The 14,766-nt window shown below is 37.2% G+C and overlaps 1 protein-coding gene across 1 annotated transcript in view; it reads right to left on the bottom strand.

The window, feature by feature from the left end:
* FREM2 (FRAS1 related extracellular matrix 2) overlaps positions 1-14,766 on the bottom strand; it is a 127,826-nt gene that overhangs the window by 17,563 nt on the left and 95,497 nt on the right. The window contains exons 9-16 of the mRNA XM_052670780.1: positions 14,452-14,649; positions 13,619-13,783; positions 13,359-13,541; positions 10,295-10,425; positions 9,412-9,570; positions 8,304-8,607; positions 5,974-6,105; positions 5,041-5,372 (exon numbers count right to left, since the gene is read on the bottom strand). Of these exons, the coding sequence (XP_052526740.1) occupies positions 5,041-5,372; positions 5,974-6,105; positions 8,304-8,607; positions 9,412-9,570; positions 10,295-10,425; positions 13,359-13,541; positions 13,619-13,783; positions 14,452-14,649 (1,604 nt within the window). The remainder of the gene's footprint in view (positions 1-5,040; positions 5,373-5,973; positions 6,106-8,303; positions 8,608-9,411; positions 9,571-10,294; positions 10,426-13,358; positions 13,542-13,618; positions 13,784-14,451; positions 14,650-14,766) is intronic.

Raw genomic sequence — 14,766 nt, 5'->3', positions numbered from 1 at the left:
TAAATTTCACTAACATTAGTTTTATACAACAAAAAGTGGATGTGACTTTCAGCCAGCCTTGTGATACTAGCACAGAAATCTGAATTACGGCCACATCTGAGCTGAATTGGGAAAACTGTCTCTCATCCTGTGACAATGCCTGAGAAGGCAGAGGACAAAAATTGTTCCAAGAAGGGAACAATCTTATGATCACTATCTGAAAAAAGTCATTCAGATAGCTAAAAAATTATTCAAGTAGCTCATCTAAAAATGTTGTCTAAGAGAAGAACATGATTTATCCTGAATACCAATATAAGATGTAGAGATTTATACATGTTCTTTGCAAGATAAATTGTCACAGACAATTCCCATTTAAGAATTTCTATAGGTGTTCTTCTTTTGTTCCCCTTTCTGATGCAAACTGTCAAACTTCATTAAGAAAAAAAAACCCATAATTAATTTGAGCACCTGTCATGTAACAAGTGAGCAAATCATTTTCAGTTAAGGTTATGAGGCATGGACTCTGTCCTGCATTATACTGAATTTTATTTATTTGGCTTTCATTCCAAAGAACAGAACTTTGTCCAAGAAAATGATGTTATAGCTTTGGGATGTGATCAGTAGCAGTAAGAGAGTGTGTGTGTATGTCTGTGAGCATGGGCATGTGCTGTCAGTACTGGCAAGATCAAAATCAGAAATTAGAAATTATAGTTTCATATTTTATATTGATTATCCTAATGAACCGAACTTTTCATGAGAACTGTATTTTTGTCCTCCAATCTATCCTAATCCTGACTTCCTATTGCATTTACTTGCTATGTCAGCAAATTTGAGTCACACAACAATGTTGTCAACTCAATGTTTACACAATAAATATATGGCAAAGCTCAGATTTGGCCCCAAGAAGGCAAACAGCCAGGTAGGTCACAGGTGAAATGCAAAGCAGCCTTGTTTAAAAAAGCCTGAATGGAAAGGAGAATGCAATACAACACCGAAATGCCAGCTCCTTGAAATGTTTAACCTCTGGCTTTGTTGCACTGCTGGTGCACTAACTTTGGAATAGATTTTTTTTTTTTTTTTTTTTTTTTTGCAATAGATAGGGTTTACAGCTGGAGGGAAAAAAAAAGAAAACAACTTGATGGCTTGTTAGCTTCTTTCAAGGAAATACAAACTGCAGGTTTTCTAAATTGATTGTGGTGGCTGACAGGAATATAAAATCTGAAAATAGACACTTCTGGCCATCTGCGTTTTACAGCTTCTAGTGAGAATTTCAGAAAAGCTGGCTTTTCCCCCTTACAAATGATTTTTGTAAAGCTAAAACTATTAAAGCTGAAAATACACTGTTTCCATGCAATGCTAAAAATCTCTGCAAGCTGCCTCACATAAGCTGAGGCAGTATATTAGTGATTTTAAGATTTGCTTTCATATGGGATTTCCAAGCATCTCAGTGCCATATGCAACATAAACGTGAACTGAACATACTGGAAGAGAAACGTTTTCAATTTAAGTCAGAACAAACTGTTTTTTGTCGGAAAGCAAAACAAAGTCTTCAGCTGTACTCAATCAAGGCATTAATCTGCATGTACAAATATTTTAGTGTATGTTTTTTACCTCTTTGTTTCAGTCAAAGACTTGCTTAACTAGTTGCTAATAAAATCTGAATGGTAATTTCCTTGTGCTCTTATGCCAAGTCTGGCAGTGGTCAGGAACAAGTAAAAGCAAAATCCACACGTAAGTACTTGGCCTGAAACACGCAGAAGCCTTTGGATGCCAAACTGCCTGCTTACAGCAAATAATTGTAATGGCAGGAAGTGAGATCAAATGATACTTCACACTCCATTAAATAAGAGTAGGCCAGTCCTTCAACATGTACTTTATTACAGGATAGTTGCTTGGTTTTCACTGTTTCATTTTTTAATTTCCTTTCAAGGAAATCTGGCATTGCTTTAGCATCTGTGTCTTGAGGACCTGAGATATATTTAGTGCTTTACTCTCACAGTGCCCTCCTGAAGTAAGGTGCAATCTCTAATAATTTCCTGAAGATATACAAAGACAACTTACATAGAGGAGCTCCACGTTTCTACATCCTCAATATATCCAAACAAAGACCTCGAATTTCAGATTATGAAAGGAAGATGTTCAAAAGATAAATGACCTTAATTTTGACCAGAACACAGCTATAATCCAAACGAATAAGTTCAATTTAAAGAGCAGACTTTTATTTATAAATATGCATTCCTTAATCCATAATAGATACACAGATGCTTGATTTTTCAGATATGGTGAATATGGGCAGACCCCAGGAACAAAGCGTCAAGCTATATTTTGAAAGAAGGGCCGCATCTATCTCACACAGGGTTTGCTCATGCACAGAGTAATTGCAAAAGAGAATGGGTCACAAGGAGAAGGCCTCAAGGACAAAAAAGAAAAAGAAAAGAAAAGAAAGAAAACTAAAACCTTCCCTGTATGTATTATGATAGTTCATGAGTTCATGGGAACTGGCAAAGACAGCTGCAGTCTGCGGCAAACACCAGGAGTGCTGCCAGAAGAACGACACCAGCTGCAGGTCTCCCACCTCACACTTTGCTTCCTGAAGTTCATCTTCTTCCCCTCCCATTAGAGGAGCTCACATAAGCGAAGGTCCACATCACACAAGATATTGCCAGCCGTTTTTATGGAATATCTCTGTCTGAATCATGAGTGCTACCTTTGATCATATAGAAGCGCTGGAGAACAAGAACTGAAAAGCAGAATTTTGAGCTTAAAGATCTACCAACTGGTAAATTCAAGCTAGCAAATTTATAGTGGTAGCAGGATATGGTAAGAGAATTTAATTTCTTTATCGGTTCAGTATGTATGATGGAAATTAAGCTTCCTTTGTGTGCTAAAAAAAACATGGTGAAAACCATAGCTGCCAGCTTCCCTCTCACAGAGAAGGATTATTAATTGCTCACCGAAGGAGAAAAAGACAACAATGGTGACAACCACAGAGATAGGGCACTGACTGCCTCCCCTCTCAGCTGGGGGGGGTCATGTGAAGATAAAGACCGAACTTGGGAGAAGAATTAAATGGAGGTGGGGGGAACAGGGAGAGCAGTGAAGCGCATACCGGCTGCGGCGAAATGCTTTCCTGCTAGAAGTAATTCAGCTTGATATTTCACTTACCACCATAGCCTTTTAGCCACACCCTACAGAGCGCTAAGGGCTGACATCAGCTGCAGTTTCATGGCTCTGCAGCTCATGTTTGTCCCTCTCTGCTTTTAAATGAGAGATCTGATCTAAAATACATAATGCTTCTGAAGCTTAAAGAATGGCTTTCTTCCTAAGCCCAATTATCATTTATGCATGTCCTCCACAAAGAAACACATAGGTTCTCTAAAATGAAGGAAGGATTGTTATTTTTTGCTCTGTTTATATCCATCCATACATATATAAGACTTATTTAGACATTTGTCTAAACCGACTGTTCAGCCTTTTCTCTATAGGATACTGGAGTATTAAATATGGAGAGAATTCAAATCATATCTTCCTTTTCACTATGGGAGAAATAGGTGACAGCATTGTCTGACAGCTGCTTGTCAGCTTTTTGTACCTGTGATTGTGCAGTTTGGGAAATAAGAATATATGTCTGCATGTTGTACATGTTCTGGAGCATAAAGAGAAAGTAAAAGGAACAATGAGGTGAAGCAATGAGATCATTCTAGGAACAGAGAAGATTGCTGTCATTTTTATCATGTGGGAATGTGAAAGGCTTACATCCCACACTTTCATGCCTTCTCCTTCCCTCTGACAGGTTCATGGCTACAGTGGAATGTACCTGTAGGAGGATCTGCTCTTTGTGGAGGGGCAACTCCAAGCAGATGCACAAACAGTGAGCTTCCAGCATCAAAGCAGATACCTTGAACTGGTTTCTGCAATAGACAAGGAACCAGGAGAGACAACAGAGCACTCAAATGATGAAGACTCTGTGCATATAAACCTTGTGAGGGTGGACAAGCTGATGGTTCCTAGATGAATACCTGTTAAAAAGCAGAACAGTTCTGGCCATTTCACAGAGGCCTTATCCTTTTCACAGTGGTTCAGAGGTAATGCCAATGAGCCAGGAAAGTGAGCTGGCTTACCATATAGCTATGTGCTGAGCATGGACTTCTGTGAAACAAGGCACTGCATTTCCAGTCCTTCTGTATTATCCCTAAAGGGACATATCTGTGTCATAAGGGATTGATCTTCCTGGCTACAGCTTTTGTTCTCCAGAATCTGAGTGGGAGCAGACAGGCTTGTGTAGTAATTGCACAACGAAGACCGAATGATTAACTTTGCTGTTGTTGCAGCAGAAGAAATGTTGCACTCTTTTTGCTCCCACACTATTATGGATTTCTAGAAACCATTTTCCAAAGGACATTTGAAGATCTCTCCAATTTCCTTGTTTATAATCTCCAAACCACTTTCACAGCTCTGTTCTTCAGCCACACTGACAGCTTCTCTTTGCTTCACAACCAAGGAATTTTGTGCTGGGCAATGTGAGACCACTGTGCTGTCTGCACTGGTGGGTCCTGTTACACTGTGAGCAAAAGATGAGCAGTGCCAAGCAGCTGATAGTACAATGCAGTCCATTATGCAGGAAGACTTCACAGTTCTTCTTAACTTTAAGATACAAAATGACTAACAGTCTAGCACTACCTATGTGCTAACAGTAATAGGATAGTAATTCTCTAAAAGGCTCCCATTCTAAGAAAAGACTAAAGTGGCTTGCTAAAAATTGGGTAGGTATTTCATTGAGTGAAAATTATAGCAAATTTAATTCAAATTCAGTCACTCACTTAATTTCAATTGGACAAAGATTTCATATATAGCCTATTAGTGTTTAACTGACACACTGATAGCTTTAGGGAATATACTGTCTTTAGCAGAAGTCTGTATTTTGTTAAATAATAATAAAAAAAGGAATACTTTTAAAACTATTAATGGATGAATAGATATATTATTGTACTTAGAAATACATTTCATGGGAAGTTTCCAATTTAAAGAATATAGTAAAAATATCAAGCTGTAGTTTGGTACCTGTCCATCTGTCCCAATGGTGCCTCCACAATCTGTGAGGAGCTCGGACATGTCATAATAGCTAACAAACTCCCATAAACAGGCTTCCAGATTCAGATTTCGGTAGAATCGTAAGGTATTGAAGCCTCTGATTCCCGGACTGTATTGGTAGGGAATGGTCTCTCCAATCACATTCGCATTTTTGGTAGCATCAGTCAAGAAACCGTGGTGGGTCTTCACTTCTGTGTAATCCAACAGGTTGGAGCACTTATGGTTTCCAACTCTAGTTCCATCAGGGCTAAGAGTCAGCTCAAAATTGGAGAGCTCTCTTGTAGAAATAACAGGCAGCATGCCTAAAAAAAAAAGTAAAATAATGATATCACTGTCACTAAATTTCAGTGCTCTGAGTTGCTTAACTTGGCAAAAAACTCTCTACAACCAAGCATATTATGAAGTGCTTCTGTACTTGGAACTTACAGTAATGAATGTACTTGAGAGTTCAAAGAAAGATGATATGCTGTGTCTGTCATTTTACTATGAAATGCCAGATATTTCTAAAGCTGTAATGTATTTTTCAATTCAAATTTTTGTTAAGTTTTCAGAAGCATGTAGCAATTAAGCTGCTTCATATGTTAAAAGAAAAAAAGTTAAGCATTCCTTGTTATAACTGTGCATTCAAAGGAATTTTATTAAGTGTAGGTCTAGCCCAATTTATGTCAACTATGCAATTAATCTGGGAATAGTCTTCACATCAAAGACTGTGAAGTTATACAGCATCTTATGCATCTTACCGCAAAGTGCATTTGTATTACATTCATGGCATTTTTCTCTGGTTTCATGTGTTAAAAGATAACACAACGATTTTGACTATTTAAAATAACATGACTGATAAAATAGCTCAAATGACAGCAAGTTGTACAACTTTTCTCTACTCCCCAGCTGCTTTTGTCATACCATCAATATGTGGCATTGTGACTGTCAGTTTGATGAGATTGGCATAAGCGGGATCTTCCGGGCCTGTGTAGCGCAGTTTGGCAGAGAATGGTTCTGCTCCAACTACTCCTGACACACGAGGCTGACAAAGACCTAATGGAAAAAAAATAAAGTAACTTTATGTCCAGAAGAAATAATCTGTACTTTCCCTTGCATTAATTTTAGACACACTTCTTTTCCCACTAGATATGTTTCTAAAACAAGAAGAATTTTCTGAAATGACAGGTAAATGCTATGGAAAACATTTATCAGAGGTTTGAACAGGAATTTATGCAAAAGAACAGTCAAGTAGAAATTATTCTTTATCAATTGGATCACATTTTCAGAACCTGGTGATGACTGTACCTGTACATTTTCAGTTAAACATTGCAACCATACTTGCAAAATAAGTGTCATGCACCCTACTTCCTTACAGATGACCTCAGAGGCCTTAATTCCCTTTCCCTTAAACCCATATAGAGCTTTATGGAGGACACTGATCAGTATTCAGGTGCTTCTAGAACTGGACTGAGGTATGGACCCATATATGACTTGATGGGACTCTATAAGCCACTTGTCCCATTAGAGAATATTGTCATAAACTAATTTTAGTTGGAAATGTTCTCTAGGAACGCCATGCTCAAAATGAAGCCAGCTTCTAAGCCAGATCAGGACCTTATTCTGTTGATTCTAAGTTTCTCTAAGGCTGGAGAATCTGTAAATTCCTTTGTCAGCCCATTCCGGGCTTAATTCAACCTGTTCTAGGGTTAATCCTGGTTTGCAGGACTAGCAGATTAGGTTTGTAATTGTATGATATGAGATACGTGCAACTTCCAGTAACATCGTTCAGTGTAGAAATGCTTGCATCCTGGTTGCAGGATGGGTTTTCTGAGAAAGAAACCATCAGAAGCTGATAATCTGATTTAGCACGTTTTGTTATTTGCCCATTTCTGAGGGGTTACAAACAAAGTAAAGGAGGCAGGGCTCACCTCCTGGATCATTTATAGGTTCTGGTGGACTCCATTTTGCTCAACAGCTCTAAGCTGGAAGCAGCAGGCTTGAGGGCACAAGATTTCTCTTCTGCAAAACAATAATTTGTTTATTCTCTAATGGAAGTAAGATGTGCTGAAGAGACTAAATGCAAATCTTTATTTATTTATTTATTTATTTATTTATTTATTTATTTATTTATTTATTTCCACAGTCTAACTTTTGAGAATTTGGTGTATTTACTGGAGGCCAAATGCTGTTGAAGTTGCAAACAGGATTTTGGCATGTTGCTTAGATCAGTGTACATCTTTGAAAATAGCATATAACAACTATTTGATTTCCACCATCTGTGTTGTATATGATCATCAGAACTGATGTTTTCCTCATCACAAGACCACTAAGGTACTGGAAGTAATATATTTGTGACAATTCAATGCTGGTCCTGGGTTAATTAGCCCTGCTAATTTGTCATATGTAATCATTATAACTCTAACATAATCAGACTGTTTTATATAACCAAACTAGCTCATCCAACGCAAAGTTGTCTGTCTTTAAAATGCACTACATTGTAGCTTGTAGACAATACCCTCAGAGAGAGTCCTTTTTAGTCCTTTTTAGGATTCCTGATAGCGCAAACAAAAGTGACTTTAGCCTACAGTAAAAATGTGAAATAAAGAAAGTGGGTAAATAGAAATTTCATTTATTAAGCTCCGTAGAGCCCTAACTTTGCAGAAGACAAATGGTTTTAAATAAAAATATTTGGTTGGAAAGGTCAAGGAAATTAAAATGATATTGCAAATCAGTCACATAATTGTCTAATATAAGATCTTACATAAACCAGAAGAGTTAATGCAGCAACAGAAACAGCAGAGATAACATGATGAATACAATATTTTGTAATTCAGTTTGATGGCTGACAATTACTCATTCAACAGATTATACAGTAAAAAAAAGTATCTGAGATTGCTATGAAAAAATAGCATATGCTATCAGACTGTACTCATGCCCATATCGGTTTCAAATCTCTGCTTCATAAGTTCGTAACAGTATAAGTTCCATGAAAAAGAGGTGGCTGGGCAAAGGAAGTAGACTACAGTACCTATACTGGTTGAGAGGATGCAGCATCAATTCAATATATACACTTTTCTGATGCTAAGATACTTTTGACACTATCTATATTAAAAGTAGAAGGAAATACTAAAAGTAGAAGGAAAGCTGAAGCTGTAAGTGTGAAAATACCTTATAATGCCATTTGATTTTGTTACTGTGGAAAGTGGGTTTCAAAAGTAGCCTAGGAATTTTTGTAATAGTTGATACCTTACCTTCTGATGTGCTTATAGTTACAATAGGGCTCATAAGTTCAAGACCCTCATTCCCATCTGAATTCACAGCACGAGCTGCACATTGGACACGAGAGCCAGCTTGAAAGTAAATGGAGTCCAGTGTGATCATCTTGGAAGAAGTGAAGAAGGTATCGAAGTCAACCTCCTTCATGGGGCTAGTAACACCATCAGGACCAGTGGGTGCACTCACAAGCCATCGATACTGTGTCAGAGTATTATTGATGTGTTCGCTAGCACATATCGTACCAGTCTTATCAAAGTCTTCATATTTAGGATTGCAAGCCTGCAAAATAAGGCAGATACATAACTATTTATTTGCTTTAAGGCAAGGGAATTTTAATTTTTCAATAGTCACAAACTCAGCAATGTGGAACAGGTAACTCCAGTGAGGAATAATTAATTTGTTTTGCCTGTGATACTTTTATCACCTTTAAGGTAGATTAAAAGGCACGTCTAACTTATACTTAACTGAAATAAAAAACTTGCATTTGAAATTGTAGTTTATGGGTGAAAATACAGTTATCGAGGTTCAAACTACACTTCTACCTGCTACTTTAACTAGGATATCACACCTGATCTAATTCTGCAAATACACTTTGCGTTTAAAGATTACTTTTGGTTTTGTACTTAGGAAAACCATCCAAAACATGACCCATTCCTGTGTGTAATGAATGGTGTAAGAAACTGAAGATATAGAAGGACCAAAAACTTCCTCAAAGCAAAAGAATGCTCCAAAAAACAGCAGTCATTTTTCAGTCTGTGACATTCATTAAAAACGATGGCTCATTGGTTATCTCAAGTGATTTTAACTTAGTGCAAGGAAATGTAGAAAATAGTAAGGTGATACAATCAGCTTACAGACACTGTACAAGTACCAAACTTATTCTTAGCGATGACCAAGTGGTTTTTGTCCTCCTGAAAATTCATTTGCTATCCAGATTAATTTTATTAGCACTTAGGACTGTCCTAGCTTAAATTCATGTGTGACTCACAACAATATGATTAATAACATTGTCTACAATTTAATTGATTCTTTGAACAAAATCCATATACTGGTGTTGCTCCACCTTTCCACAGAAATACTCACTGTAATACAGATGACAGGATAGCCAGCCACAGGACTGGTTCTGTCTTTGGCTCTAGAAGTGTCATCATATATCAAAAGGGATGCAACTTGAGGGACAGAAGGAAAGGTGACATCTGCCATGCTGTTCATTTCTTCAATGTAAACAATGGCCTTGGCTGTCTGATAATGAAAAGGTAAAAATGTTTTCTGTGAAGATTTAAACAAACGAAGGAATTCAAGCTAGACCTTGATCAGAGTATATATGGATTTTGAAACAGTGTCCCAGGGTAAGCTCTAAAACCTCAGCTGTATGAACTGTTGAGAAAAGTTTCAGGCACTGGAAAGTATATTGCAGACTATCAAACTAAAAGTTTTTGGGTTTTTTTTTGGTTTCCTGTACACCGAAGGTAGCAGACCCTGAACACTATTTTCATGCAGAATCAGAAAAATTTACCATTTATACATAAAGTATGTATGATATAGTGCTAAATAAGGAAGAATATGTGGCTACTTCAAATCTTAACATAGCTTTGACAGTAGAAGATCTATTTCACCTGATTGTTCTTTTTGCAGCATAGAGTATATATTTTATATACGGCCAGCCAGTACTTCCAAGATTTTTAGTGATGATTTGAAAAAGAGAATATATCTGGAAAGGTATCTTGAAAATTTCTGTTTTACATGGACTCTCCTTATCTCTAGAACCCATGAACCTTACCACCATGGCAACAAACTGTTTGGGGTAGGTATTACAGTATCAGATGGGATTGCATTGCATGTCCTTTAAAACTACAAGCAAAGATGGCTTGCATAAACATTAAGAGAAGAATAAAGCTGTGAAGCCAAAAAGCAAGAATATCTTTTTACAGGCTTTGCTGTTGAGGTCTTGGAATTATTTTGTTACCTGTATTTCAGCAACCATGTTCTCATCAGGTTTCAGGTGAACAGTGAAGGCTTCTCTCATCTCCCTAACTCCATCAAAGAGAACTTCAATCTCCACAGAGTGCTGTGTTTCACCCTCCTTAAATTCAATTTCTAAAAACATAATGAGACACCTAAAAGTAAATTTGGTGTTCATAAGAAGCTGGAACTTTAAGCCTAGCTATAGGAGACAGTAGCTAATACCCACTTTTCAAATTACACAAGTTCATATGAGCGTATTTAGTTTAATCTATTTGATGCTAAAAATAATAATGAATAGCAGTGAATACACAGAGAATTCACTGACAATGAGGAACTGTCATCACAAAAAGAGATCTGCAAAACCAGGATGTAGTATAATTGAACTTAATATTCTGGAAGTGATTTAGGACTAATTTTTCCATAAATGCTGACAACATATGTGAATGACCTAAAGACTTAAGAATTCTAAATGATAAGTGTTGTCAGGGTTTGCTCAAACAAAATGTACTTCAGTACAATGCTATAACCTAAATAAGGCACAAAGTCAGAGTTATAAAAAAACACTTTTTATATTAAAAAGCACTGTCTCTGAAAAAACTTCCGAGTTCTTGGTGGATGAAAAGTTCAATCTTAGCTGACAGAAGTGGATGTGAACTGTATATCAGCATGGGGATGCAAAACTACTCAACATTTTATATGGAATGGGTGAGACATACTAAAGAAATACGTGCATTTCAAGAGAAGTGATCTCATAGGCTTGAGAGGAGCTTAGCAGTGTAGAACAGAGCAGAGCAGAGCAGAATAGAATAGAATGGAATGGAATGGAATAGAATAGAATAGAATAGAATAGAATAGAATAGAATAGAATAGAATAGAATAGAATAGAATAGAATAGAACAGAACAGAATAGAATAGAATAGAATAGAATAGAATAGAATAGAATAGAATAGAATAGAATAGAATAGAATAGAATAGAATAGAATAGAATAGAATAGGAGTAGAGTAGAATAGCTCAGTTCAAAGATCATCATGTCCAACTGCCTGACCACTTCAGGTTTAAGCAAAAGTTAAAGCATATTAATGAAAGCAATCTCAAAATTCCTCTTGTATACTGACAGGGTCACTAACCACCTTAGTAGGAAGCCTGGCCCAGTGTTTGATCACATTCACAGTAAAGAAATGTTTCTTAATGCTCAGTCTGATCCTCCCATGACACAGCTTTGTACAGTTCCCACAAGCCTTGCCATTAGTTACCAGGGAGTAGATTCCAGCACCTCCTTCTGCTTTCCTTTTGCTTAGAGAGATGCAGAGAGAAATGAGGTCACCTCTTGGCTTCCTCTTCTCTCAAGTATCCTCAACCTCACCTCATAGGATATACTTCTGGATCTGGTATCTTAACATCCTTTTCATATTGTGGAGCCCAGAATTGCACACAGTATTCAAGGTGAAGACACACTAATTCAAAATATAGTCGGAGACTCAATTCTTTTTAATAGATGGCTGTGGCGTGCTTAATGCATCACAAAATGTGGTTTGCCCTCTTGGTTACAAGGGCACACTGCTGGATCATGTTGAGCCTGTATTTATAAATACCTGAAGGGAGGATGAAATGAGAGTCAGGCTCATTTCAGTGGTGTCTGGTGCCAGGACCAGAGGCCCTGGGCACAAACTGGAGCACAGGATTTCCCTCTGAACACCAGGAGCCCTTCTGTGCTGTGCAGTGACAGAGTACTGGAACAGGCTGCCCAGAGGCTGTAGGGTTTCCTCATAGGGGATCTCCCAGAGCTGCCTGGATGTGGCCCTGGGCAGGGACTGGGCCAGATGACTGCAGAGATCCCTTCCAACCTAAAACATGCTGTGATTACATTATTTCTGCAGTCTTTATTATTTAAAGTATGCAAGTATTAATGGCACAGAAATTACCAACAGAAATTGAAGACCAGAAGAAAATAAAAGCCTCACAGACAGTGACATTCTAATTAGTAAACTGAAACACAACCCTACTCTGAAGGGACAAGCACAATAAGCAGCAGTGGATGAAAGCTGGAGCATATATGGGAAATAAAGTATAGATGATAAGGAGTGAAAGGGAGTGACCAGTGAAGCAAAACTGAAAGGCATAAGATAACACTTATAGTGACACTGTCAGCTGACATTAAAAATTCCTGTGGCTTTCAGGAGGAAAGAAGAAGACTGAAATGCAGGAGACAAAGTGGCTGGTGTTAGCAACATCCAGCTTGATCATTTTTTAATTGCTAACATTTTTTCAAATATCACTAGTGAGAAATGCCTCTCCTTCTGTGGAATTTGAAGATGTCTCCATGTCGCTGTTGATGTTCAGAAATAAGTCCCACCCTGCAGCTGGCCTGGACATCAAATTTGTTTATCTCAAACTGTGAAAACACTCCAGAAAGAAAAGCTGAGTGGTAAGACACAGATTAATATCATTTATTATCATTAACTGTAGAAGACAGAAAATACATGGTGCTATTATTCAACAAACCATGTGGGTGGGCTACTAAAAGAAAGAAGCTTATCAGCTATGAAATTTCTCATTCTGTTTCACAACTTCTCTTCTAACTCATCACTTGAAAGGAGCAGTGGGCAGTGAATTGCAGAGATACAGAAAGTAAGTTTAAATGTTTTGAAAGTAGAACAAAAAAATAGAAATAGATATTCATTCCTAGATAGAGCAATAAACCATTAACTTATTGAGTTGCTTGAAAAACAACTTCACAATGATTAAATGCTTCTGCAGAGTAATGGTAATACACAAATGATAGCACAAACATTTTTCCCACAGTTATTCAAGATACAGGTGTCTTCAAGAGTCACAATTATTTTGTGAATGTCTTCACAGATACATGGCATTTAAGAGAATTTGATTTTTTTTGTGTATCACGCTGGATTATGCCCATATTGAATCCGAACAGCAAAAGCTAATTCTATTAATGAAATTATGTAATTGTTCAAATATTATACTATAATGTTAATAATAATTAATTATAATGCATAACAATAATCCCACAAACCATAGGATGTGATAAACATCTGATTGACATTACCTTCTGATATAGGGTGATAGTCCTCTCCAGAAATAGCAGATCCATCCTTTGTATGAACTCTCACAACAGAAACCTTGGATGTGTCTCCCAGACGAATCACTGGGATTTTTACAACTGCTACTTGCCTTGTGTCCTTTGGCTCACTCACACTAAATTTGGTCTCACCAAATTTAATAATAGCCTCTGTAGTTATAGGAAAAATACAATTAGAGCCCACTAATTGGCTTGCAAAAGCTAACAATAATCAAATAATTTCTTACTGTCTGCATCATCTCGAATCTTTATGAGGGTCTCATTTTGTTCACCAATAGAGGCGCCGAAGGATGAATCACTTCTTGGAGTGCCAAGAACCAGACGTAGTTCTTCATCTTCTTCATGAAAAGTGTCATCCATAAGCACCAGTGTGCAAGGCTTCTCTGTCTCACCTGCAATCATTCTGAAGGTAATATCATGCAGATCTTAGGTGTTCTTTGCTTTTTGACAGCACTTTTCTTCAAGCTGAAGGAACAGGATACTTATTCTGGCCAAGGCACCCACCTCACTATCTTGGTACCACGCAATTTAATGAGCAATAGCAGTGAAAGGAGTACTTGTCACAACTGTTTCAATGGAATCTTCTGTTTTGGGATTTCTCTAAGACAAGTTTATGTTTAGTATCTCCACTCTACTTGTATTTTTCCTTTTGTCTTATCTTTATACTTCTTTTCAGTGAACTCACCCACAGTGTGTATTTCAGAATCAAATACTTGCACAAGGAAACAGTACAATAGAAACTTTCAGGAATACTCAAGGTAATTTTATCCTGGAGTTTTTGGATTTCAAGAATTGGAAGCTTATTTTAAGATAATCCCCAGTTGTGTGCACCTTCACTTACATTATTCCATTTTAATGTCTTTAAAATTCCCATTGGTTTCAAATCTCCTTAAAAATTTTTTGGAGCTACGAAATGTTCAATTTGAATTTGGTTTTCCAGAGCAAAGCAGTCTTTTTGGCATTAGTTTATAAGAAGAAATTTAAAACTAAAATTAAATAAACCAAACCAAAACAAAAAGGTAGTAGACTAAAGACTTCTAAAATAGGATCAAGAGCTTACCAGGAAGGAATGTGATGATGGAACTATCAGTATTAGGACGTTCTTCAAAGTCGATCATTACCTGAGCTGAACCTTGCCTTGTATAACATCTCACAGTTGATGTGTATTGGATATCTCCACTCCTGTATATCATGGCAGAAATCTGTCCATCATTTTCATTGACTACATATACAGGTTCTTTAAACTGCATCTTAGGCACTGTGCAGAGAAATGCAAAATGTATGTGTAAAATATTATTGCAGATATTCAGATCTTTGCTCCCCTAGTTCAAATTTTGTTGTGCTATACTGCACCAGGTATATAACGTATGCAGCT

This window comes from Tympanuchus pallidicinctus, unplaced genomic scaffold (genome assembly GCF_026119805.1).
Source record: "Tympanuchus pallidicinctus isolate F22 unplaced genomic scaffold, pur_lepc_1.0 scaffold11, whole genome shotgun sequence".
Lineage (NCBI taxonomy): Eukaryota > Metazoa > Chordata > Aves > Galliformes > Phasianidae > Tympanuchus > Tympanuchus pallidicinctus.
This window is presented reverse-complemented; position numbering and strand designations above follow the sequence as displayed.